This window comes from Neoarius graeffei, chromosome 26 (assembly GCF_027579695.1).
Source record: "Neoarius graeffei isolate fNeoGra1 chromosome 26, fNeoGra1.pri, whole genome shotgun sequence".
In the NCBI taxonomy this organism is placed as follows: domain Eukaryota; kingdom Metazoa; phylum Chordata; class Actinopteri; order Siluriformes; family Ariidae; genus Neoarius; species Neoarius graeffei.
In genome coordinates this window covers 42195412-42223260 of record NC_083594.1, presented here as the reverse complement: position 1 = coordinate 42223260, position 27849 = coordinate 42195412, and the positions used below count along the sequence as shown (strand labels likewise).

General features: G+C 42.2%; 1 protein-coding gene across 3 annotated transcripts in view; it reads right to left on the bottom strand.

The window, feature by feature from the left end:
• The window catches only part of srgap2 (SLIT-ROBO Rho GTPase activating protein 2), a 285919-nt gene that overhangs the window by 81317 nt on the left and 176753 nt on the right, over positions 1 to 27849 (bottom strand). For all 3 annotated transcript variants that reach the window (XM_060910660.1, XM_060910661.1, XM_060910662.1), the window contains one exon: positions 9581 to 9643. In XM_060910660.1, the coding sequence (XP_060766643.1) occupies positions 9581 to 9643 (63 nt within the window). The remainder of the gene's footprint in view (positions 1 to 9580; positions 9644 to 27849) is intronic.

Sequence of the window (27849 nt, the reverse complement as noted above, 5' to 3'; positions counted from 1 at the left end):
AAAACATTTGGCGCATCATAAAACGGAAGATACGACAAAAAAGACCTAAGACAGTTGAGCAACTAGAATCCTACATTAGACAAGAATGGGTTAACATTCCTATCCCTAAACTTGAGCAACTTGTCTCCTCAGTCCCCAGACGTTTACAGACTGCTGTAAAGAGAAAAGGGGATGTCTCACAGTGGTAAATATGGCCTTGTCCCAACTTTTTTGAGATGCGTTGTCATGAAATTTAAAATCACCTAATTTTTCTCTTTAAATGATACATTTTCTCAGTTTAAACATTTGATATGTCATCTATGTTCTATTCTGAATAAAATATGGAATTTTGAAACTTCCACATCATTGCATTCCGTTTTTATTTACAATTTGTACTTTGTCCCAACTTTTTTGGAATCGGGGTTGTATTTCTCTTTCAAAATTCCCTCAAAATCTTCCGTATTTAACGAAGCAAACTTGGAGGCCATGTTTGTTTGTTTACAAATTGTCACAGTTGCTCGCTAGCGCGAAAGTTTTATGTCTCCGACATGTGACATGTTGTCTTGACAACCATGCAATATCGTAAACCATATTAAATGCTCATTCTCCATTGGGTCGAGTGACGTAATACACGTAGGAAAAGCGATATGCTAACAATATTGCAGGGTTCCTGGTGGCGCTTGGAGAAATCGCTCCACAAATCCTTCCATTTGCTGAAATCCAACCCCAATGAAGAAACGGCAGGAAGCCAGAGTGTAAACATTGAGCACATGGTTGTGCCCAGTAAAAATCGACTACACATAATGACCAATTGAGCGCCAAGCTTTTGACCAATCGCGGTGCATCTTAATCGGCCTGGTGTGGTGGCGTAATTATCTCTGCGTGAACCAAACAATGGTGCAATCTACCACCCCGATTCCAAAAAAGTTGGGACAAAGTACAAATTGTAAATAAAAACAGAATGCAATGATGTGGAAGTTTCAAAATTCCATATTTTATTCACAATAGAACATAGATGACATATCAAATGTTTAAACTGAGAAAATGTATCATTTAAAGAGAAAAATTAGGTGATTTTAAATTTCATGACAACAACACATCTCAAAAAAGTTGGGACAAGGCCATGTTTACCACTGTGAGACATCCCCTTTTCTCTTTACAACAGTCTGTAAACGTCTGGGGACTGAGGAGACAAGTTGCTCAAGTTTAGGGATAGGAACGTTAACCCATTCTTGTCTAATGTAGGATTCTAGTTGCTCAACTGTTTTTGGTCTTTTTTGTCGTATCTTCCGTTTTATGATACGCCAAATGTTTTCTATGGGTGAAAGATCTGGACTGCAGGCTGGCCAGTTCAGTACCCGGACCCTTCTTCTACGCAGCCATGATGCTGTAATTGATGCAGTATGGGGTTTGGCATTGTCCTGTTGGAAAATGCAAGGTCTTCCCTGAAAGAGACGTCGTCTGGATGGGAGCATATGTTGCTCTAGAACCTGGATATACCTTTCAGCATTGGTGTCTTTCCAGATGTGTAAGCTGCCCATGCCACACGCACTAATGCAACCCCATACCATCAGAGATGCAGGCTTCTGAACTGAGTGCTGATAACAACGGGTCGTCCTTCTCCTCTTTAGTCCGAATGACATGGCGTCCCTGATTTCCATAAAGAACTTCAAATTTTGATTCGTCTGACCACAGAACAGTTTTCCACTTTGCCGCAGTCCATTTTAAATGAGCCTTGGCCCAGAGAAGACGTCTGCGCTTCTGGATCATGTTTAGATATGGCTTCTTCTTTGAAATATAGAGTTTTAGCTGGCAACGGCGGATGGCACGGTGAATTGTGTTCACAGATAATGTTCTCTGGAAATATTCCTGAGCCCATTTTGTGATTTCCAATACAGAAGCATGCCTGTATGTGATGCAGTGCCGTCTAAGGGCCCGAAGATCACGGGCACCCAGTATGGTTTTCCGGCCTTGACCCTTACGCACAGAGATTCTTCCAGATTCTCTGAATCCTTTGATGATATTATGCACTGTAGATGATGATATGTTCAAACTCTTTGCAATTTTACACTGTCAAACTCCTTTCTGATATTGCTCCACTATTTGTCGGCGCAGAATTAGGGGGATTGGTGATCCTCTTCCCATCTTTACTTCTGAGAGCCGCTGCCACTCCAAGATGCTCTTTTTATACCCAGTCATGTTAATGACCTATTGCCAATTGACCTAATGAGTTGCAATTTGGTCCTCCAGCTGTTCCTTTTTTGTACCTTCAACTTTTCCAGCCTCTTAGGCTACATCCACACAACAACGGCAACGAGATGTTATTTAAAAATATATGGGCAACAAATGGGCAACAATCAGTAAAATATCAGGTCCATATGGCAACGCAACGCTTGCTGAAAACGATGCAATACACATGCCACACCTCTAGGGGCGCTGTAAGACGGTCCCTTCGGAGACACCAGAACAATAGAAGAAGTAAGGACGCATGCGCATAAACTATTATGCGCGAGACTTTATATTAGCCACAAAGTCAGGAAAATCTGTTCGTAAAATTACATTTTAATGACCAAATACAATGAAAAGTATTTTTCCAGTCTCACCTGTGAAAGGTAATCCCATGTGATCTCATTTGGACGGCAAACCTGTTGGTACAGTTAAACGCAGCTAATCTTTATTCTCCGCTTTGACCTATCCAATATGGCGGCGAGGATGACGTATGATTCTACGCGGAAGGCAGCGTCTTTAATGGTCCGGAATAAATTGAATGCTACACGTTGATGGATTAACTTGTTGTTTCTCACCTGTGAAAGGTAATCCCATGTGATCTCGTTTGGACGGTAAACCTGTTGGTACAGTTAAACGCAGCTAATCTTTATTCTCCGCTTTGACCTATCCAATATGGCGGCGAGGATGACGTATGATTCTACGCAGAAGGCGGCGTCTTTAATGGTCCGGAATAAATTGAATGCTACACGTTGATGGATTAATTTGCTCTTCTACGCCCTTTTTGAGGAATGTATTGTAGGATTTAAACCAACATCTGAAGAGGTGAGATCGCTCCTTTTTTTCCCTATTTTTGCTGGCGGGATTGACTCTGCCCTAAGGGCAGAGTCTCTCTCTCTCTCTCTCTCTCTCTCTCTCTCTCTCTCTCACTTTGCACCATTACACAATAAATATTCACAGTGAAAATATTTTGTAAGCGCGTTTCATGAACCAAGTTATAGGATTTGTTGACAACTCGCATCGAGTTCGTTACACTTCTACCCGGCGTGAAGCACTGACAGTCATGTGGATGTGACGTCATCATAAACAAATCCGTTCTACTCATCCAGACGACTTCGCAACGGCAACGTTGCCAGATCTTTCCACTCTGGAACCCGTTCTCAAAAAGATTGCGTTTTGGGCACCCAAAACGCCGGTGCCGTGTGGACGCCAGGCCTAAACGATAAGCAATTGTATCGGAGTCACCTGAATCCGTTGCCATGTGGACAGGGCCTTATTGCCCCTGTCCCAACTTTTTTGAGATGTGTTGCTGTCATGAAATTTCAAATGAGCCAATATTTGGCATGAAATTTCAAAATGTCTCACTTTCGACATTTGATATGTTGTCTATGTTCCATTGTGAATACAATATCAGTTTTTGAGATTTGTAAATTATTGCATTCCGTTTTGATTTACAATTTGTACTTTGTCTCAACTTTTTTGGAATCGGGGTTGTAAACTGAGGAAGTTTTTTTGGGCTTCTTCAAGCACTGAAGATGATTTAAGGGCTGAAACAGCCACAGGTGAGGCACACTCAGAGCCCTGACTCTCCCCGAGCACACCGGACAGTGTCAGTAATACGGTTTTAAAAATAAAAAAATAAAATAAATAAATAAAGCCAAAGTGAAAGTGCTGTCAGCTGGCAAGCGACCGAAGGGCTCTATGTTTCAGGCGGCGTCGCATGTTGAGTCCCTGCGGCTAACATTGTGGCGTCGTTAGGCCCCATCACTCGGGTTATAGCCCTGGGGTATTTTCACTCTCAAAAAAAGTAAGAGATTAATCCAAGACTTGGATGTCATCTGGGATTTTGAATGTTGTAATATAATTTAGCTTAGAATTGGTGTCTTTGTGGTTCGAAAGGAGAGATATGTGAGTAAGAAATGATATTTTTATTAAACTGATGATTAATTTTACAAGTGATATTTAAGTCAATTGACACATGCCTCAGTTTCCTGAGACATTATGGGTGTTGATAATAACTTAATAATGAGGAGACAGAAACTGAAGTGAACTCCATACATTTAAAAAGAGCAGTGCAAAAATCGTTAATAAAGATCTCATAACCTTTAAATGTGTGTGGGTGATAATATCTTGTAAAGTTAGATATAACCTCCCCAACCTATTGATGCCAGTCTCCCTTAAAAAATACAAGCCCCAGGAAAACCTGACTGAGCCCCGGGTCTTTTAGCTGCTAACAGTTTGATGAAAAACGCTGTGTTGTTCTGTGTTCGGTTCGTAAATCGACAGGAAAATCGGATTCCGTCACTGTTGGTTGTTCCAAGACTCTTCTCGACTCTGTTCAATTGTAAATCAAGTTTTGTGTTGAAGTAAAGGCTAAATACCTCTTTTGAATAATTCCCTGCTAAAATAACCTTCAGTAAGCTCAAACTAAAGAGGTTTATTTTAGCTTGATGGTGCACAGGAAGCCCAAAATCAGGTCTTTCTGATTAGAGACTGGAGTGGAGCCTAAATTTTATCTGTACAAATAGCTCTATTTGAATTGTGCCAGTTTGGTTGGAATAAACCTGTATTAAGTCCACTTTGATAAGTCGGTAACTAAGAAACAATACAGACAAAGAAAAAGTGAAGAATACTTATTGGACTTTATTTTTCAAGGAAAAAAAGTGGAGAGGGGCGGCACGGTGGTGTAGTGGTTAGCGCTGTCGCCTCACAGCAAGAAGGTCCGGGTTCGAGCCCCGTGGCCGGCAAGGGCCTTTCTGTGTGGAGTTTGCATGTTCTCCCCGTGTCCGCGTGGGTTTCCTCCGGGTGCTCCGGTTTCCCCCACAGTCCAAAGACATGCAGGTTAGGTTAACTGGTGACTCTAAATTGACCATAGGTGTGAATGTGAGTGTGAATGGTTGTCTGTGTCTATGTGTCAGCCCTGTGATGACCTGGCGACTTGTCCAGGGTGTACCCCGCCTTTCGCCCGTAGTCAGCTGGGATAGGCTCCAGCTTGCCTGCGACCCTGTAGAACAGGATAAAGTGGCTAGAGATAATGAGATGAGATGAGATGAAAAAGTGGAGAATATTTTTCAGTACCCAAAGGAAACCCTGATATTGCATGCTGTCAAACCAGATGAATGAAACCCGCTAGAAGGGAACAGAATACGTTTTTATTCCATCGAAAAAAGTGTCCTGTATGTTTAAGAATACATTAGATTTTTGTAAAATGAACATTTTACATGTTATGCTAACAGATTAATTAGACACTGCACTTTATTTTGCTTGGTTTCGTCAGTGTTTCCACATACGGTACCTGCGCGCTCCTGATTCAGAAATGATCGCCCATCAGCAGTGCATGATGATCAAACTGAATAGTAAAAGCCAATGTGTGTGGTGCAGCAGGCAGCGGGACTCCAATCGAATAGCGGGTGTTATAGTTACACTTTTAATGTGCGTGCACCACTGTGATGCTCATTCGTTAAATATACATAACAAATAAAAACTTGTTTTGCTTTTAGGGTGGAAAGGAAAGTATGATGGTTGTGAAACAAGAGAAGAAAAGAAAACAAAACCACTACCTACTGAACCGACCTGACTGTCAGGCGTCTAAGAATTAAAAAAAAAAACTAATGGGTTTGACACAATCTTCTAGTCCCAGGTTCCTGGGCCACCGATTTGTCCGACTCAGATACTGCGTAATCTATAGACCAACATATACGAGGTGTGTCAGAAAAGAAACAGGACTGGGGTCACAAAAAATTTGTCAAATCCAAACTACAAGTTTTCCCCTTCGAAATAATCCCCCTTGAGTCTAACGCACTTTCCCATCCTTTTCCGTCACACCTCCATGCACTCCCGGGGAATTCTCCCGGGATTCTCTGCAGCTCCGTCGTCACGGCCCTCTTGATGGCTTCCATGTCCGGAAAACGGGTCCCCTTGATGACCCCCTTGAGCTTGGGGAAAAGGAAAAAAAAAAAAGAAAAAAAAGAAAAAAAAAAATCACACGGAGCCAGGTCGGGTAAGTAGGGAGGTTGCTCCAGCACAGCGATGTTCTTCTCGGCAAGGAACTGCCAGACGCTCAGGGTGTTGTGAGCCGGCTCATTGTCGTGGTGAAGCAGCCACGAGTTGTCCTGCCACAACTCTTGCCTCTTCTCACGCACTGAAGAAGCACATGCCACAGGATCTCTTTGTAGACATGCTGGTTGATCGTCTGGATCTGTGGCAAGAACTCTATGTGTACGATGCCCCTCACATCGAAGAAGCACACTGTTGCTTTTCTGACATACCTCGTATACTAAGATCCGTGTAACATGTATACGTTTGCCTTTAAACCTGAACCCAAACTTTTGCTTCTTTTCAAAGTATCTTTTTGTTGTTTTACCTTTAGGCTTGGCGGCACGGTGGTGTAGTGGTTAGCACTGTCGCCTCACAGCAAGAAGGTCCGGGTTCGAGCCCCGTGGCCGGCGAGGGCCTTTCTGTGTGGAGTTTGCATGTTCTCCCCGTGTCCGCGTGGGTTTCCTCCGGGTGCTCCGGTTTCCCCCACAGTCCAAAGACATGCAGGTTAGGTTAACTGGTGACTCTAAATTGACCGTAGGTGTGAATGTGAGTGTGAATGGTTGTCTGTGTCTATGTGTCAGCCCTGTGATGACCTGGCGACTTGTCCAGGGTGTACCCCGCCTTTCACCCGTAGTCAGCTGGGATAGGCTCCAGCTTGCCTGCGACCCTGTACAACAGGATAAAGCGGCTAGAGATAATGAGATGAGACCTTTAGGCTTGGATTGTTATTGCTGCAGACAAAATGGTCATGTAGCCATAGTGTGTCTCAACCACAAGGCTGCGGCCCATTAGTGGGCCATGATGCACCCTCTAGTGGGCTGTGATTTTTTTTTTTCCCCAAGTTGAAGCTAATTTTTACTCATAGTAGGGTACAACTGCTGGGTTGCATCCGACGTCACATCTGCCTTATTAAGCTATGGCCACACTACAGCTCACGATGCTTTGCGATGGGTTATCGATGAAAATGAGGCATTTTGGTAGCGATATACAGGTGAACTAAAAGTTGCGGTCACACAGAATGCGAACACTTGACTGTTACGCCTTTGCGCACTTGAGTCTGGTGCAACTTGTTGTGCATGTGTGCAAGCTCGGGACCCGGCCGTTACGAGAAACACCTGATACTGATTTGAGCGCAAACGGCATGCGCAGATATGGAAGCTATTTCCACGGAAGCTTTGCGAAGTATCATCATTATCACGTTTGTTTCTAGCCATGTTTATAACGCTGTTTAAATACTCTGCTTTATGCTTCTGCTTTCTGTTTTGTTTTTGTAAATACAACCCCGATTCCAAAAAAGTTGGGACCAAGTACAAATTGTAAATAAAAACGGAATGCAATGATGTGGAAGCTTCAAAATTCCATATTTTATTCACAATAGAACATAGATGACATATCAAATGTTTAAACTGAGAAAATGTATCATTTAAAGAGAAAAATTAGGTGATTTTAAATTTCATGACAATGCATCTCAAAAAAGTTGGGACAAGGCCATGTTTACCACTGTGAGACATCCCCTTTTCTCTTTACAACAGTCTGTAAACGTCTGGGGACTGAGGAGACAAGTTGCTCAAGTTTAGGGATAGGAATGTTAACCCATTCTTGTCTAATGTAGGATTCTAGTTGCTCAACTGTCTTAGGTCTTTTTTGTCGTATCTTCTGTTTTATGATGCGCCAAATGTTTTCTATGGGTGAAAGATCTGGACTGCAGGCTGGCCAGTTCAGTACCTGGACCCTTCTTCTACGCAGCCATGATGCTGTAATTGATGCAGTATGTGGTTTGGCATTGTCATGTTGGAAAATGCAAGGTCTTCCCTGAAAGAGACGTCGTCTGGATGGGAGCATATGTTGCTCTAGAACCTGGATATACCTTTCAGCATTGATGGTGTCTTTCCAGATGTGTAAGCTGCCCATGCCACACGCACTAATGCAACCCCATACCATCAGAGATGCAGGCTTCTGAACTGAGCGCTGATGACAACTTGGGTCGTCCTTCTCCTCTTTAGTCCGAATGACACAGCGTCCCTGATTTCCATAAAGAACTTCAAATTTTGATTCGTCTGACCACAGAACAGTTTTCCACTTTGCCACAGTCCATTTTAAATGAGCCTTGGCCCAGAGAAGACGTCTGCGCTTCTGGATCATGTTTAGATACGGCTTCTTCTTTGAACTATAGAGTTTTAGCTGGCAACGGCGGATGGCACGGTGAATTGTGTTCACAGATAATGTTCTCTGGAAATATTCCTGAGCCCATTTTGTGATTTCCAATACAGAAGCATGCCTGTATGTGATGCAGTGCCGTCTAAGGGCTCGAAGATCACGGGCACCCAGTATGGTTTTCCGGCCTTGACCCTTACGCACAGAGATTCTTCCAGATTCTCTGGAACTTTTGATGATATTATGCACTGTAGATGATGATATGTTCAAACTCTTTGCAAGTTTACACTGTCGAACTCCTTTCTGATATTGCTCCACTATTTGTCGGTGCAGAATTAGGGGGATTGGTGATCCTCTTCCCATCTTTACTTCTGAGAGCCGCTGCCACTCCAAGATGCTCTTTTTATACCCAGTCATGTTAATGACCTATTGCCAATTGACCTAATGAGTTGCAATTTGGTCCTCCAGCTGTTCCTTTTTTGTACCTTTAACTTTTCCAGCCTCTTATTGCCCCTATCCCTACTTTTTTGAGATGTGTTGCTGTCATGAAATTTCAAATGAGCTAATATTTGGCATGACATTTCAAAATGTCTCACTTTCGACATTTGATATGTTGTCTATGTTCTTTTGTGAATACAATATCAGTTTTTGAGATTTCTAAATTATTGCATTGCGTTTTTATTTACAATTTGTACTTTGTCCCAACTTTTTTGGAATCGGGGTTGTATATCCACTTCTTTTGAGTGTACTTCTTGGTTTTAAAAACTTGTTTGCTGAACACAAACACAGCAATGAGTTCTTGTGTTAATCGCCCAGACTCCACTTTTGGATCATTAATCCCTTTTGACTGAGAATGCCCTGCATGCATGGTTTTATGGTGGCTTCTGGCACATCCATACAGTTTTAAATACAATACCTACAATTAAACAGTTGGTTTTTATTGCATTTATTTAATTCCTGGACTCCCATCTCTAACAGGGAGTGATGTTCCATCCCATTAATACACTTTACAGTAGATTACTAGATTCTAATAGAAGAGATGAGCCAAAAATAATTGGGGATCTTTTTTAATGGGCCCTGACTCATTACAAGTATGAATAGGTGGGCCTCGAAGCAGAAAAGGTTGAGAACCCCTGATGTAGTGTACACATGTGTGTGATTGTATTATTTGTGCATCTCTTACCGTGTACAGCTCGTTGAGGACCTTCACCAAGTCCTCCTGCAACTGAAGTCCCACTTCTTTACTCTATGGGGACAGAAAAGATAACACACATTAGATTACATCTGATTACAGATTACATGTCTAAGAAGTGAATCCAGCATGGCCCAAGACTGCCATTTATCATATTATTAAGGGCGGAAACACCAGGAAAAAGGTGCACTGTTACTGTCATGCTTACCAGGATTGATGGGAACGCTTCTGTCCTCCAGTAACGGAGGTTGGACTCAGCACTGTCTAACCCTTTAATCCAATCTAAATCCACTGCCGATTTATCATCTAATACAACAGCAAGGCACATGGGTGTAGTTTTATCAATTAATTTACCTTCTGACACATTTGTGAGCCTGGAACTGGTTTCAGAAAGTTTTCAAACCACAAGCTTGACATAATCAGTGCTTCAAATTCAAGAAAGCTCCTGCAAAATGAATGTTTTTGGGTTGAAGTTTGGAACAGCTGAGTTTGGAGCTTTTTTTTCTAAGGACTCAGGGTGGAAAGGTTTGGCAGGTATCGTGTGAAATGGAAATGGTGGTTTGACGTTCTGGCATGGCTCATTGTGTATCAGACGGCTTTGTGTTTTCACCATGTGAAAATGAAGTGCTAAAGAGAACACACCCAAAGCTCTGTAGGCTGGCTGGCAAAAAGAATGTAAACTGGAACTGACAGCACCTACAGATGATCATTATTCAAGCCCCTCCACATGTTCAAACATCTTAAAAGGAATGAAAGCAAGCAGGAGCCAAGTGGTACATTTTGCACTATGCTAGTTGGCTCATGCTAGGTTAGGAAAATTAGCATTTGTGGATGACGTACACGAAAGCAGAACTCTTTGTTTAAGGAATTGGTTTCAGAAAACAAAATTTCACCACAAAGAAAGAAAGCACAACTTTATTCATCACACACTTGAAATTTCCTCTCTGCTTTTAACCCATCTGAAGCAGTGAACACACACATATACCCAGAGCAGTGGGCAGCCATGCTAACAGCGCCCGGGGAGCAGTTGGGAGTTAGGTGCCTCGCTCAAGGGCACCTCAGCCCAAGGCCGTCTCATATTAACCTAACCGCATGTCTTTGGGGGAAACCAGAGCACCCGGAGGAAACCCACGCAGACACGGGGAGAACATGCAAACTCCACGCATGCCCCTTTTCCACCAAAGCAGTTCCAGGGCTGGTTCGGGGCCAGTGCTTAGTTTGGAACCGGGTTTTCTGTTTCCACTGACAAAGAACTGGCTCTGGGGCCAGAAAAACTGGTTCCAGGCTAGCACCAACTCTCTGCTGGGCCAGAGGAAAGAACCGCTTACGTCAGCGGGGGGGCGGAGTTGTTAAGACCAACAACAATAACAAGACCGCGAAAGATCGCCATTTTTAAGCGACGAGAAGCAGCAGCTGTACAAACGCAAAGTCATCCATTATTATTATTATTGTTGTTGCTGCTGCTTCTTCCATGTTGTTTTTGCTTCGATATTCGCGCCAAGGTTTATGCAAACGTAGTGACATAACTGACGTATACAGCGACGTAATGACGCATACAACGACGTGACTAACGTATACAGTGACGTAATGACGTGGTTTCCTTTAGCACCGTGAGCTATGGAAAAGCAAACTGGTTCTCAGCTGGCTCGCAAAGTTGAACGAGTTGTGAACCAGCACCAGCACTGGCCCCGAACCAGCCCTGGAACTGATTTGGTGGAAAAGGGGTAATAGAAAGGCCCTTGCTGGCCTCGAACCCAGAACCTTCTTGCTGTGAGACGACCATGCTAACCACTTGCATCACCATGCCGCCCAATTAGTCAGTATGAATGCTACTGAATAAAGAGTCCTATCCATGTGGTTCTGATGGGCACACGTGACTGAAGTGTGTGTGAAAAGAAGTTCACGTTTCACTTCACTTTTTTTTCAGTATCCTGCATCCTTTCCCCTTCAGTGAATTAGCTTTTCAATAAGATGTAAATACAATATTGTTTTTTTAATTTGAATCTGGTCTAACTGCTGCTTTCACTGAAAGACTGACATTTTCAGGTGTCTCCTGTACTGAAAGGTACCGTAGGAAGAAGTCAGAAACCAGACATGATGGCATCTAGCCAAAAAACAAATAAAAATAAAAACCAGCAAGAGAGTTTGAATGAAAGATAAAGGTCCTCCACAATCATGGAGTCACTTAATCCACCATTTGCAGCTTTCAAACCTGGCAGGGGAGAGTAAAGCTGCAGTTAGTTTAACCCTTTGAAGGTTGAGATGAATGGCTGGCAGCAGGAGCCTGTCCATAGAGGCTCATTAATAATGGAGCTCTCACTGATGGCCTTTATTCAGAGTGAGAGCTCTGGCTGATGGGTCAGAATCCACAATCGCATCCACATTCAGAACTGTGCGGAGAAGTAGCATGGTGTCAGGTCTCCCTCCCTTCCTTCCTCCCACCCTCATTCACTGCAAGCCAGGATGACTGATGTTCAAAACTAGTCCAGCCCTGAAATGTCAACATCAGCATGTTCCTATGGTTCGGTGACTCACAATGACAACACTGAAGATCTTTTCAAATTGAACAGTGATGAAGCTTGTGCATTAGTTTGATGCACACTGATGGAAATTCTTAAAGTATGAGATACAACACGAGCTAATGAGTAGAGATAGGAATCTTGAGGAATATCGCGAATGATGTTATACCAAATGGTGTCGCATTCTCAGATCTGATTGTTCAGAAGGTGTGGGTTCATTACTGACAATAGGCATATCAGGTGAAAATTCAAATCCAATCCAAATGGCTTGAAAGTGCTCTCGTTGAATTCAGAATTGAATACAGAAAAACATACATTTACAGAATTAAAATATGTTTATCCGTTCTTGAGATATTACAAATCAAAGATTGGGAAAAACCCCCGGCTTAATTTGTAGAAAACTGCCGTAATATTCTATACGAGGATCACATGGTCCAAAATGGGCCTCATGAACCAATGAGATTAAATGTTTTTTCTTAATAACTTCTTTATTTTTCAAGATATTTACATGGAAATTGGCAGGCACATAGATGGTTGTATACTGAATACAAAGTTTGAAATTTTGTCAAAACCAATCACGCAAATTAGCATTTAATTAGTAGTAATTAGGCTAATTAGGAAAAACATTAAATCGGTACACTCTCTTCTTCAAAGTTTCACCAAATGGCTTTATTTGTGCCATATAAAGCTGATCTTAACTCATTTATACATCACAAAGAAGGAGAAATCAGTGTTAATTACAATTACAAATTAGAAATACAATTATAAAATATGCATAAATAAGCACTGAATGTCATTCACATCTACCATTCTCTATCAAAATAAAAAAAGTAATAAAAGAATATTTCTAACACCCTCCTTGTGCTCTGTAGGCCTTTGTATTTCTAAGTAGGGCCTACTAGTGTTTATATGAAAGAATATATATTTACCAGCTGGGAGGTCCGTATGGTGAAATTTTCACCATACGGACCGACCTTAAGCTGGTAAATAATATATTTATTTTTTTCTTTACCAAATTCTAACAGAAAACGAGAGCGCCCGAAAGGGAAAACCGAGCCGAGGCGAGCCGCCATTTTGAATCCTCATTCACGGCTGTAATGCGAATGGCTTCCTCCTCAATATACAAGTGCACTTCCATGGCAGGAAAAAACTACATTTTGCCACCTATGTAGTCCCCTATTCATACAAATAGGAGTCATTCAGGATTCAGCCATGTTTTTGATCGACCAAAGTTATACAGTATTATGACCTTTATATTGCATAAATAAAGCCATTTGGTGAAACTTTGAAGAAGAGATTGTACTGGTTTAAAGTTTTTACCTAACATAATATTATGTATTAGGATAACATGGTCCAAAATGGGCCTCATTAACTAATGAGATCAAACTGTTAGCAAGTTACAGATTTTTAGCTTTCTCCTGAGATGTTTTCTTTTATTTCTTCTTCCTCAGGGTAGTAAAACTCGCTTTCGCTGTGAACACTGTCGTTATCGCTATCCATGCTGTAAAATTAATGCTATTCTCCTGAGAAATGCTGGCAAAAATTTATAAGATTTTTGATAATCTTAGAAATAAATCTTATAAAAAAAGATAAATGTTGACAAAAAATGCTACTATGTTTGTTGTTGTTGTGAACGAGCGAGTCGCCAGAGGTCCGTAACCGGGGTCCGTATCGTAGGATACGGACCCGCTCGCCAGCCAATCAGAGCGCAGGATTTGGACCGCGAAAAAAATAAAAATGATTATTTCAATTAATATTCACAGCTTTCAAGGCGAACCTCGAAAAAACTGTCTGATCCACATCCAATAAACAATTCCAGTTAATTGAACTGAAATTGACACTCGTGTTTCTGACTTTGGGTTTTTTAAAATATCATTCCGACCACTAAGATCTCAATATTTTTCATCAAAACAACTCCAGTTATGGCGGCACGGTGGTGTAGTGGTTAGCACTGTCGCCTCACAGCAAGAAGGTCCAGGTTCGAGCCCCGTGGCCGGCGAGGGCCTTTCTGTGCGGAGTTTGCATGTTCTCCCCGTGTCCGCGTGGGTTTCCTCCGGGTGCTCCGGTTTCCCCCACAGTCCAAAGACATGCAGGTTAGGTTAACTGGTGACTCTAAATTGAGCGTAGGTGTGAATGTGAGTGTGAATGGTTGTCTGTGTCTATGTGTCAGCCCTGTGATGACCTGGCGACTTGTCCAGGGTGTACCCCGCCTTTCGCCCGTAGTCAGCTGGGATAGGCTCCAGCTTGCCTGCGACCCTGTAGAAGGATAAAGCGGCTAGAGGAGATGAGATGAACTCCAGTTATATTCTATAATAGTTATTTATTTCCATGAATCAGTTTGATTTGCAAAAATAAGTAGGTAAAGCTATAAAAACTCGATTCAAAGTCTCCCGTGAATCATAACATTAAAACTAGCAGGCGGAAAATTTTCCTGAATGCTTCATCACAAACAGTGAGAGCGAGAGAACATCCCTATAAAAGTTATCTGACTGATATTCATGAGTAATCCAGTCGGAAACCGATCAGAAGAGAGAGAGAGAGAGAGCCTGAGCACTTTCCTGTGACTCAAAAAGCACCGGCAGTTTCCCAACATCCCGTGAGCAGAGAGTGGATTCTGTTGTACCCACTTCAACCTGCCGTTACTCCCAAAGTACTGAACAGATCTTAAAGAGATACATTTCTTTGAAAAGCAGAGATTATTCAACAAATAACGATAGAGAATATTCAAGAGTTAAGCAATGACAGATTTGGAAACTCAGATGAGCATCTGCATGCACAGTTTTCACATCACGGCTAGCGAGTGTCTGATATGCCTACTAACAACAGCAGCTTTGACAGTCCGGTAGTTCACATCTGTATTTCAAGTCACAGATTGTAATATGATAATGTTTATAGCAACATTCATTCATAGGGAATTGTATTGCGGCATTTGACCTATTCTCACATTTAATTTTATGGATGGAGTCTCCAGTGTCAGCAATTCACATCACTCAGTACAGTGGTGCTTGAAAGTTTGTGAACCCTTTAGAATTTTCTATATTTCTGCATAAATACAGTGGGGCAAAAAAGTATTTAGTCAGCCACCAATTGTGCAAGTTCTCCCACTTAAAAAGATGAGAGAGGCCTGTAATTTTCATCATAGGTACACTTCAACTATGAGAGACAGAATGGGGGGAAAGAATCCAGGAAATCACATTGTAGGATTTTTAATGAATTAATTGGTAAATTCCTCGGTAAAATAAGTATTTGGTCACCTACAAACAAGCAAGATTTCTGGCTCTCACAGACCTGTAACTTCTTCTTTAAGAGGCTCCTCTGTCCTCCACTCGTTACCTGTATTAATGGCACCTGTTTGAACTTGTTATCAGTATAAAAGACACCTGTCCACAACCTCAAACAGTCACACTCCAAACTCCACTATGGCCAAGACCAAAGAGCTGTCAAAGGACACCAGAAACAAAATTGTAGACCTGCACCAGGCTGGGAAGACTGAATCTGCAATAGGTAAGCAGCTTGGTGTGAAGAAATCAACTGTGGGAGCAATTATTAGAAAATGGAAGACATACAAGACCACTGATAATCTCCCTCGATCTGGGGCTCCACGCAAGATCTCACCCCGTGGGGTCAAAATGATCCCAAGAACGGTGAGCAAAAATCCCAGAACCACACGGGGGGACCTAATGAATGACCTGGAGAGAGCTGGGAACAAAGTAACAAAGGCTACAATCAGTAACACACTACGCCGCCAGGGACTCAAATCCTGCAGTGCCAGACGTGTCCCCCTGCTTAAGCCAGTACATGTCCAGGCCCGTCTGAAGTTTGCTAGAGAGCATTTGGATGATCCAGAAGAGGATTGGGAGAATGTCATATGGTCAGATGAAACCAAAATAGAACTTTTTGGTAAAAACTCAACTTGTCGTGTTTGGAGGAGAAAGAATGCTGAGTTGCATCTAAGGAACACCATACCTACTGTGAAGCATGGGGGTGGAAACATCATGCTTTGGGGCTGTTTTTCTACAAAGGGACCAGGAGGACTGATCCATGTAAAGCAAAGAATGAATGGGGCCATGTATCGTGAGATTTTGAGTGAAAACCTCCTTCCATCAGCAAGGGCATTGAAGATGGAACGTGGCTGGGTCTTTCAGCATGACAATGATCCCAAACACACTGCCTGGGCAACGAAGGAGTGGGTTCGTAAGAAGCATTTCAAGGTCCTGGAGTGGCCTAGCCAGTCTCCAGATCTCAACCCCATAGAAAATCTTTGGAGGGAGTTGAAAGTCTGTGTTGCCCAGCGATAGCCCCAAAACATCACTGCTCTAGAGGAGATCTGCATGGAGGAATGGGCCAAAATACCAGCAACAGTGTGTGAAAACCTTGTGAAAAAAATGTTTGACCTCTGTCATTGCCAACAAACGGTATATAACAAAGTATTGAGATGAACTTTTGTTATTGACCAAATACTTATTTTCCACCATAATTTGCAAATAAATTCTTTAAAAATCAGACAATGTGATTTTCTGGATTTTTTTTCTCATTCTGTCTCTCATAGTTGAAGTGTACCTATGATGAAAATTACAGGCCTCTCTCATCTTTTTAAGTGGGAGAACTTGCACAATTGGTGACTGACTAAATACTTTTTTGCCCCACTGTATGACCTAAAACATCATCAGATTTTCACACAAGTCCTAAAAGTAGATAAAGAGAACCCAGTTAAACAAATGAGACAAAAATACAACAACCCTAAGCACACAAGTCATTCTACCAAAGTATGGTTAAAGAAGAATAAAGTTAATGTTTTGGAATGGCCAAGTCAAAGTCCAATCGAAATGTTGTGGAAGGACCTGAAGCGAGCAGTTCATGTGAGGAAACCCACCAACATCCCAGAGTTGAAGCTGTTCTGTACGGAGGAATGGGCTAAAATTCCTCCAAGCCGGTGTGCAGGACTGATCAACAGTTACCGTAAACATTTAGTTGCAGTTATTGCTGCACAAGGGGGTCACACCAGATACTGAAAGCAAAGGTTCACATACTTTTGCCACTCACAGATATGTAATGTTGGATCATTTTCCTCAATAAATAAATGACCAAGTATAATATTTTTGTCTTATTTGTTTAACTGGGTTGTCTTTATCTACTTTTAGGACTTGTGTGAAAATCTGATGTTTTAGGTCATATTTATGCAGAAATATAGAACATTCTAAAGGGTTCACAAACTTTCAAGCACCACTGTACGTTTTCCGCCCCTTGAAAGTCTTCAGGATAGCAGATTGGTCCTCCCCGCCCCATGTTAAATGATTTTTTTTTTTAAATAACAATGAAAAAATCTGAAAGTCACTGAGGAAAATGTTTAACATTCCATACTAAATATTTCAAAAATAGTAAAATATTCATTTCCCCCCTAGATTTCAATGTTAAGTACAGATTCAATTAAGCATTTTCACCCAAAATGAAACGCTACCATTTTTCTGTCAACTTATTAACAAACCTACATATTGTGATCTACATTGCATATTATCGATACATCTTGAAATATCAATATGATACCTTTGACCAATATTTTGATATCTGACACCAGTGATTTGATTTCTGTTCTGATTTTGATTCTATCGCTTATGTCGCTTGATGGAATAACAAATGATATTTAAAGCATAATCTATTTTTACCCATAAAAATGGTTAAAAAAAACCTATAAGCAAGAAAAAAAACGTCATCAAGGGGATGTGTGCATTTCTGACAACATTTTCTGTGCCTATAAACCACATCTGGGTGAGGAATGGGAGATTACAGACTACGACAAGAACAATACAGAACTGGAGATAATGAGCTCGGGATATAAAAACAGCATTGCTCCATCTTTTTTTTTCTACCACTCTACCAGACACACAATCTAATTCAGTTTCTCAGCATGCTTCTCATTTGGTGATTGCAATCATAGAATGACAGGAAGTATAGGTAAAATTAGGGTAACAATGCATGCAGTGGGGCGACTGTTAAAATAAATAAATCACAAAATCACTCTAGCTGACGGTGACTGAAATAATACACTACTGCAGTGATTTTATACCTGAAAATGAGAGAGAGAGAGAGAGAGAGAGAGACAGCTAAGCCACAGCTCAAACAAAATCCATCAAGATGAATATCAGCTCCAAATCAAGAGATTTCACTTAGACATTCCAGCGACATTTTTTCCCCTTCTCCCTCCTGCTCAAAACTGCCTTTTTGAGGTCAAACGTGCTGCTGTTGGGAACTGGAACGTGTGCCAATCCAAAAACTGTTCAAGATGGAGAAACAAAAGAGCTTGCGGAGCAGTTTAAAGCCTGCATGCTGCAGTGGATTTTATCACAGCTCTCGCATTACCCCATGATACCAAGCACACGAAGGGCATTAAAGAATGAAGGTTTGATGACAACCAAAAACCCAGGAAATTGCAACGTAGGCATAAAAATAAAGTTTCTCCCAAGTGCTGGCTGTAGCTGAATGATCTGAAGTCAATATTATTTTCCGCACCTCACCCTATGACATCATAGGGAACAAAAAAAAAAGGGGAGTGGGGGGGGGCGCAAGAAATGGCCAAGAGTTTATGCTACCTCATGGGAGATAGTGGTGCGATCATGGGCTAAAAATACTCCCAACATCTGAATGCAGTAAAAACTGAAAAGAAATGATCACAGAACTGGATTCAATCACATGTCTCTCATACCGAGTGCTACACTGTAGTTGTGGAATAGACGACATCATTTCATTGATCCAGTGATCATCACTGGAAACATCTGGGGAGTTCGTCAGAGTGCATTCTGGAGACAAGTGTGTCACCGCAGACTGGCGGAAATCCAGGATGCCTTCCATTGAAAATTTTCTGGCCTTAACAATCACTTCAGACTTTAAAATCACTTCAGCATTTGATTTTAAAGTCTGCGCTTTACAATGGATCCATATTTTAAATGGTTAACTCTGATTATATTGGTATTATTCTAGCCACATTCAGATAGGAGCAATCACACACTCTGATTGGCTACTCTATTACCAGGATATCGGTTCATATACCATGAGTAGAGAAAAACAAAATGGCAGAGGGCATCAAGTCACTATATCTATTATATATATCACTTTATCAAGTATCTAAAAGAAACAGAAATGGATAAAAGAATATATATAATTTTCCCCCCAATAGCTCCTGTTCGACACTCCAGCCCAGTCGGTGGCAGTAATGCACCTTTAAGTTGGTTTGACAACTGCCAAAAAAAACCCTAAAGAAGAAGAGGAGCATGTTGCTGGACCAACCGAGGACGAAATAAAAACTCTAATTGAAAGCAAAACCTCCAAAAAAATACAATAAATAAATAAACAAAATATGGAACGAAAGTATTTGATGGTAAGAACGTATCTTTTTTTATTTTTCAAGAATTATTATGATCGTATTTTTCACAAATTGCTCCCGTCATTTCGCCGGTTTGTTCACATTCTAGCGGAAATAATTTTGTCGGACGTTTTGTATAAACGTTTTATTGATCGAATTTGCAAAAAATAAAAATGCTGCGTTTCTCAAAATCCCGTGAATGTGGATAGAATAAAACAGTTATTCCACTCAATCTCGTCGTACACGGCTTATAGCCGACTTGGCGCTATGTGTCTCGTCGGCTATCAGCTCATATACGACTCGATTTCATGGAATAACTGTTTAATATATTGGTATTGGGATCAAAACTCAAATTATAAGGGCTTGACACCATTACAACATGCAAATTATTAGAGATGATGGATTATCCGAAAAGGCTTAGCAACAGAACATTTGTGCAAAGCTAGATAGCTAGCTAAATTGGGTAAATGTTAAAAACGAATAATTGTGATTGTCATGGAATATTTTACAAGTATGACTAATGGTATATAAATTGAGAATATGATCGTTAAATAAATAATGCTCAGGCACTGAAATTTAACTTGTGTCAACCGGAGAAAAATGCAGGCTAGTTTGTAGAATTAGCTAGCCATCTTGCTAACAGTTTCTAGCGGTGTCTTGACAACTAATAGAAAAATTTCACTTTTGCTTACCACACAGATTGATTTAATGGTATAAAATGGCGCATTAAGGTATACGTTAAATCTCTTTCAAAAGCATTTTTAACGTAACTGATCTGGTTGTTGTTTTCTTGAACTATTGATTATGCTAATCAACTCAACAAAAATAAAAACTTTACACTCGTTTCAAAGTCAATAATTTGAACATTTTGGAAAATAGGTTTGAAATAACGATTGTATTCAATTATCTTGTCATTAAAGATGCTATAGTGTACAGATCATGTTTGTCATGGAATCGGTTCCACCGGAAATGCGACGACAATGTCCATGATCAAAAACTGTGAGTCACAACTTAATGAAATCATGTCAATATCGGGTGTGTCCTCCATGGGCGTTCACAACTGCGATACAACGTCTCCTCATGGATTGGATGATGCGTCTGAACACAGCTTGGGGAATGCGCCGCCATATTTGTACCAACATGGCACCAAGCTCCTGCAAGTTCTGTGGAGGGTTCCAGTGGTTCCTGTGGTGCCAGTTTGATGGAGACGTGTCTGGAGATTATGGATGGTCTGCCGACTGCATCCCAAAACCCTCGCAACGTCAGTGACGGATGTTCCCGTATTCAGCATGCCAATGGCACGTTCACGCTGAATGTTTGACAGTCATGGCATTGCAAATTAACGAATAATTAACCATAAAACCTTGTTTTTCTGAGATGACACTCTACTCTGCTACCGTGAAATCAATTGCACGTGTATCAATAGGTCACGTCACTTGTGTCATGTGGAAACGTGATGTTAGCGTGCAGTGCTCTCGCACGTGCTACGTAGGCCCGACCAGTAGAATGAATGTGTGACGTAATGCCCTTGACAATGCATTTAACCATAATCACAACAAGAACTCATCTCATTATCTCTAGCCGCTTTATCCTTCTACAGGGTTGCAGGCAAGCTGGAGCCTATCCCAGCTGACTACGGGCGAAAGGCAGGGTACACCCTGGACAAGTCGCCAGGTCATCACAGGGCTGACACATAGACACAGACAACCATTCACACTCACATTCACACCTACGCTCAATTTAGAGCCACCAGTTAACCTAACCTGCATGTCTTTGGACTGTGGGGGAAACCAGAGCACCCGGAGGAAACCCATGCGGACACAGGGAGAACATGCAAGCTCCGCACAGAAAGGCCCTCGTCGGCCACGGGGCTCGAACCCAGGACTTTCTTGCTGTGAGGCAACAGCGCTAACCACTACACCACCGTGCCGCCCACAACAAGAACTCTTTCAAGAAAAGTTTCTAAACACTATTTGAAAAATAATGAGTGTCAAGTTTTTATTTTTGCTGAGTATAGCTGTATGGAGCATAAACACTGATAGTACATAGATGAGAACAAAAGAAGGATATTATTGTGCCCAAAAAAAAAATAATCTTCCAATTAAAAACCGAAATGATTTTAGTCCCCAGTTCTGCAAACAAGTCATCCCAATTTGCTAACGTAGCACTATAATAAGGAACAGAGAAAGGAAAAAAAAGAAGAGGTAGTCCGTCAATTTCTTCAAGGCTAACTCCATAAATCAGTTCGAGCAAGAAAGCAGAGACACATGTGCCTGTTGAACACTGACCTACAGCCCTGAATGACTGGTTGCACTCATCAAATGAAAATATGACTGCTTTCGTGCGCACATCTGACAGAAGACTGGCTTTGCTTAGCGTGAATCCACCAGCAGCCTGCAGCAAGCTGGAATTGGGCCCTGCTGAGCACTATTGTTAAAGCACAGCAGTGTTCGTTGGCCAGAACCGCACAACACTCGCACCGCTAGCTTTTCCTAATCCTTCCCCACTGATCTCAACCTGCTCCTCTCCTTCTCAAACAACAGATGCATGCGTCACTCTTGAACTCCCTCAACTGAAGCACAGAAACCATGTTGTGTCCTCAGAAGGATGTCTCCTGCTTCGTAACCGCGCAGATTTTGCGACTTCTACCGCACTTCTGCAGAAAAGTGCTTCAGACTGTCACCAGATAAAATAAATGCTCTCTGACAACACTGGGGAACAATTTGAAAAAAAATATTTTCTGTTGAGTTAGATTTTTATGCTAATTAAAATTGGCATGCTGATTCCAAAATTGCAGTCAGTTTTTTTCTAGCACGTCAAGTTTTTTTCTCCACAGTTACCCTCCAGATAAGCAAACTTCCACTGTAGTAAGACTATTTGAAGGTTATGGAAGAACGTTATCAGGGTAGATGGGATGTACATATGATGGCTGACTATTGTTGGAGCATCAAACGTGATAGTCCTCAAGTTGAACACTCCAGAAAGAGCTATAAACGTAAATTTTTACCTTAACTACTTGCACAGGCGGCACGGTGGTGTAGTGGTTAGCACGGTCGCCTCACAGCAAGAAGGTTCCGGGTTTGAACCCAGCGGCCGGCGAGGGCCTTTCTGTGCGGAGTTTGCATGTTCTCCCCGTGTCCGCGTGGGTTTCCTCCGGGTGCTCCGGTTTCCCCCACAATCCAAAGACATGCAGTTAGGTTAACATGGGGTGGCCTTGAGCAAGGTGGCTGCCCACCGCTCTGAGTGTGTGTTCAGTTCACTGCTTCAGATGGGTTAAATGCAGAGGATGAATTTCACTGTGCTTGAAGTGTGCATGTGACAAATAAAGGTTTCTTCTTCTTCTTGCACACAATTATAATTAAGTAGCCATATCCTTTGTAAAAACATAATAGTGTTAAATAAACATTGCAGTCATGCCAGTTTCATATTTCATTGTATGTCAATGTTTGTAAATTTTTATAAAACAAGCACATCTCTGTTAAGTACAGTATTTTTCATATTTTTTAAGAAAACGGGGATCCTATAGTTCAAAAACTTGACGTGATAGAGAAAAACTGAGATCAGTTTTGGATTCCGCACCCAAAAATTAGTTAAAAACAGCTGTCAGACCTGGGCGGCACGGTGGTGTAGTGGTTAGCGCTGTCGCCTCACAGCAAGAAGGTCCGGGTTCGAGCCCCGTGGCTGGCGAGGGCCTTTCTGTGCGGAGTTTGCATGTTCTCCCCGTGTCCGCGTGGGTTTCCTCCGGGTGCTCCGGTTTCCCCCACAGTCCAAAGACATGCAGGTTAGGTTAACTGGTGACTCTAAATTGACCGTAGGTGTGAATGTGAGTGTGAATGGTTGTCTGTGTCTATGTGTCAGCCCTGTGATGACCTGGCGACTTGTCCAGGGTGTACCCCGCCTTTCGCCTGTAGTCAGCTGGGATAGGCTCCAGCTTGCCTGCGACCCTGTAGAACAGGATAAAGCGGCTAGAGATAATGAGATGAGATGAGATGAGCTGTCAGACCTAACTCAACAAAAATTGTGTTCCCCAGTGCAATTAGTGCCTTAAAGATAAATAGAGCAGCTTTAACCACTAAAGGAGAACTGAAGGCAAATTTTTTTTTATCATCAACATTCTATTTCTCATTTTATTAAATATCGGAATGCATTTTGATCGCTATTTTGTCACCGCTATAGCAAGTTATGAGTGTTTGAAATACGCTATGTAACATATCAGTCCGTATGTCAAAGCGATGGCCGTAAACGAGATTCGTTGGGACCTGTGCGAGACATCGTAGGACAGAAGTAAAACGTACAGTGGAAATCAAAGCGACCAACATCTGCCGACGTTCCCTGTGTCTGAAATCGCTCACTTATTCACTACTCCCTACTCCCTCATAGAGGACTATATAGTGAGCTCGTTGGTAAAATGGGAAAAAAAAAAAAAAACGCTTTCGGACACTAGTCCGTCGCATTGGTATTTACGTCATTACTGTCGCACAATTAAAACGTGCCAGATGAGTCAGCTGGTGGGTTTTCAAAATAATAAATACCTATTATACTGAGCGTATTTCTCACATTAATAAATACAAAGTACCTGCATCTTTCAGTTTTTTTTTAAAAATCAAGGCTGAATACTTTCTTCTTTGCCGCTGCCTTTTATTAAATCAAATTTGAGACTTTTAATTTGATTTCCTTCAGCTTGACCGCAATGCATGATGGGATACATTGCTTTGGTTCGTGACCATCGTTGTATACTACTTTTCGTGGGGCATTGTAGGATACTTTGAGTGCACTATATAGGGTGTAAATAATCCTCACTAAGGTTTCGGACAGCACTACAAAATGGTGTCCTCACTATATAGTGCCCTATATAGTGAATAGGGAGCGATTTCAGACACGGGTTGTCAAAAGACGCGCACGCCCTCTTTCGAATGCTGATGTAATCAAGCTGGAAGTTTTGTTTGTTTTGATAGCAATCAGGAAAGCTTGAAAAAAGTAGGCAGTAATCATCATTTAAACTCATTTTTGTGCAATACTTCGTTCGGAAAACAGTTTTCAAAATGGCGGCACCGACACCTGGCTGACACTTGACGTTTCGAAGTCTCGCACAAGTCTCGTGAAGATCGCGTGGATAAGCGACGCCTGCCGTGAACCAGATGAACTAAATTTAACATGGCTAAAAAACGAATAGGCCGATAAGTATAATATTTAATTGCAATTAGTTGCCGATACGAGCCACGATATGAGGTTACTAAAACCGAAAACGTAATTGAATAATACGTTAATTAAGAAATAAAGCAAGTTTAAAAATGACTTCAGTTCTCCTTTAAGGTCAGCCAATTCTCCTGAGTGTATTTTTTCTATGGAACGGCACTCGACAGCTGTGTTTTTATTTACGCAGTCAGGCTACTGAGGCAGAAGCTCAGAACAGAGGGAAACGCTGGATTGAATTTCCAAGAGGCAGACTCCAAGCATGAAGATACCACTGAAATCGAATTCCACTTTGACTACAATATGGATCAAACTAGCTGTCAAGTCGATCATCACAACACTTCTGAATAACAAAACATGAAACAGGCATTCATAATAGAGGTCTATACAGTATATAGAACGCCTGTTCCAAAGAGGTGGAAGGAAAAAAAAAAGTGCTGTATCTGCACTAATGCATCACGAAAAAAGATTTTTCACTGTGGTAGAATAGGTTGTATTCAGTCACGTGACTTTAGCTTGCAAATTTACTTCCGATTTGGTTGCCGTTATGTAAAGAGCTAGTGAAACCTCTGACTGTTTTCGCAGTTTAGATGCCGATGCATGGCCAAGATACCTTCAGAAAGTTGCTCTTTTTTCGATGGGATAGATCCTTTCACGCTAACAAAGAAGGATTTCTCCTAGGAGTTGGAAAATGATCCATCCGTTGAGTTCCCTGACATCTCAAACTACCTGGTGCTGCAGACATCGTTCTACACGGACAAATAGATGAAAACGTGGAAGAGCATGGAGGTGTACAACTTTTTCGGTTAAGGTTTAGGTGGATGGGTTAAAGATCTGGGGATCAAGACACTCCAAGATAAATCCTGCGTCATTTCTGCCCGGCTGAGTCGGCATTTTTGGGCTTTTTGTACGCACGCTATGCATTTTGGTACCTCTCTGCTCTTCTCTCCAGGTAAATCATTCACAACGATCCACAGTAACCCCTTTAAAGACCTGGGTATTGGTGAAACAGGATGGTGGAGAAGTTACTGCATGGCTGGGTAAGCAGTTTCGTGCTATTAAGAACAAGAAGCCTTTATTTATCACACATACACTCAAGCGCAGACTTAGGCACAGTGAGGCCCTGTTTACATTATTTCGAATCAGCGGATCATCAGATTAACGTTTTTAAAACGATTCGCGTACACACACAAAATTTCTGTGCCCGCAACAAAACCGTTCCCCGTGCACACAGCAACGCCAATACATGGATACGCTAATCACATGACTAATGAGACGGCACGTCACATGATCCCAGTGCATATTGGGCATGCGCAAGTCACTCACCACTTGCAAGTGGAAGGATGTCGTTGTAAAATTGAAGTATGCCAGTCTGTTATCGGCGGTACTGGTACTACAATGACGCCTTTTTTACACCGTGTATGGCCTTCGTGTTTATGCTAGAAGGATCTAACAGTGTTCGGTACACTCTTCACCTCACAGAACGGCCGTTTTTTGCGATTACAACAAGACTATTTAGTGCTACGGTAACCAACACACTTCCTGTATTGCTCATTCACTTAATGACTTCCTCAACACACTTCCTGTATTGCTCATTCACATGACCAACGTGGCATGACCAACGCCAGCGAATCAGGAAGGTGGATGTCACAGTGACGTTGTCCAATGACGACGTCAGCTAGAGTTCAGCACTGCGTATCCTCGTTCCTCAATGTTTACACAACATCGGATCAGATACGTACTGGGTTGAATACGTGGGCCCTGGCGGATTCAAACTGTTCCGCCTGTGGAGTCGTTTTCCGGCGTTTTAATGTGCACGGACAGTGCATCTGCAACGAAAACGATACGGATACGGTCTAATGTAAACACCACCTGAAATTCCTCGTCTGCATTTAACCCATCTGAAGCAGTGAACACACACACATAGCCAGAGCAGTGGGCAGCTATGCTACAGCGCCTAGGGACCAGATGTGGGTTAGGTGCCTTGCTCAAGGGCACTTCAGCCCAACCTTCAGACCATGGCTGCCTAACCGTGTGTCTTGGGACGGTGGGGTAAACTGGAGCACCTGGAGGAAACCCACACAGACACGGGGAGAACATGCAAACTCCATACAGAAAGGCCCCCATCAGCCACTGGACCAGGCTCAAACCCAGAACTTTCTTGTTGCGAGGCGACAGCGCTAACCACTACACCACCATGCTGCCCTGTTAACTCATGAGCTCTGCTTTTGCGTTTATGTGGATCGCCTCGATTATCTTATCTATCTATTTCAGTGCAGGAGTCCAGTCTACGTCATCATCCTTGTAAAGATTGCTCGGACATCCTGATTAAATAACGTGAAAACATACGCGTTAGTTTACAATATGGCAACCACGATAAGTAAACAAATACACGCATCGCTTGAACTGCAAAACATCACGAAATAATGGAAAATGACGAGAAAAGTGATTTGAGAATCCAAACAAAATAAATCAGAGGAATTTACAAATATTTCCAGAAGTGATCTCTGCAAACTCGAGCGTTCTTCGACTCGGCTCCCTGCCACCGCAGCGAAGGGTTCAAGAGCCACCTTTCTCTTTGTTTTTTGGTAAAATCCTTTGCTCTTCCACTCTATCACTTCACAGAGGACCTGGAAGAAACGTTTATCAGTTTCACGGTTTGTCTGATTCGAGCAGCCCAAAACAACATAAGCGTCGGGCATTGTAACGACTAGCAAAGCGCCCCAGCGATAGCAATGCTTTGTGAACAGCGAGTTTAGCTGACCACCACTTCATGTCTTGCAAATCTAATGAGGCAGATGTGACGTCGGATGCAACCCACCTATAAAGAGGGGGCACATCTTGACTTTGTTACAGTTTGGTCGTTTCTCTTGCTCAAAGTCCCCACTTAACATAGCAGTTAATGGAAAACACCAACCTGAAACACTTTAAATAAGGTCACTAATGGCCCTTTTCCACTACCCTTTTTCAGCTCACTTCAGCCCGACACGGCTCGCGTTTCGACAACCTCAGAGCAGCACGACTCAGCTCGCTTCAGCCCTACTCAGCACCCAAAACTCGCATGGTTTTAGAGTGGGGCTGAAGCGAGCCAAACCGAGCCGAGTGGGGCTAGGGGCGTGAGGAGACACTCCCCTGTGCACTGATTGGTGAGGAGGAGTGTCCTCACATGCCCACACACGCCCCGCGAGCAC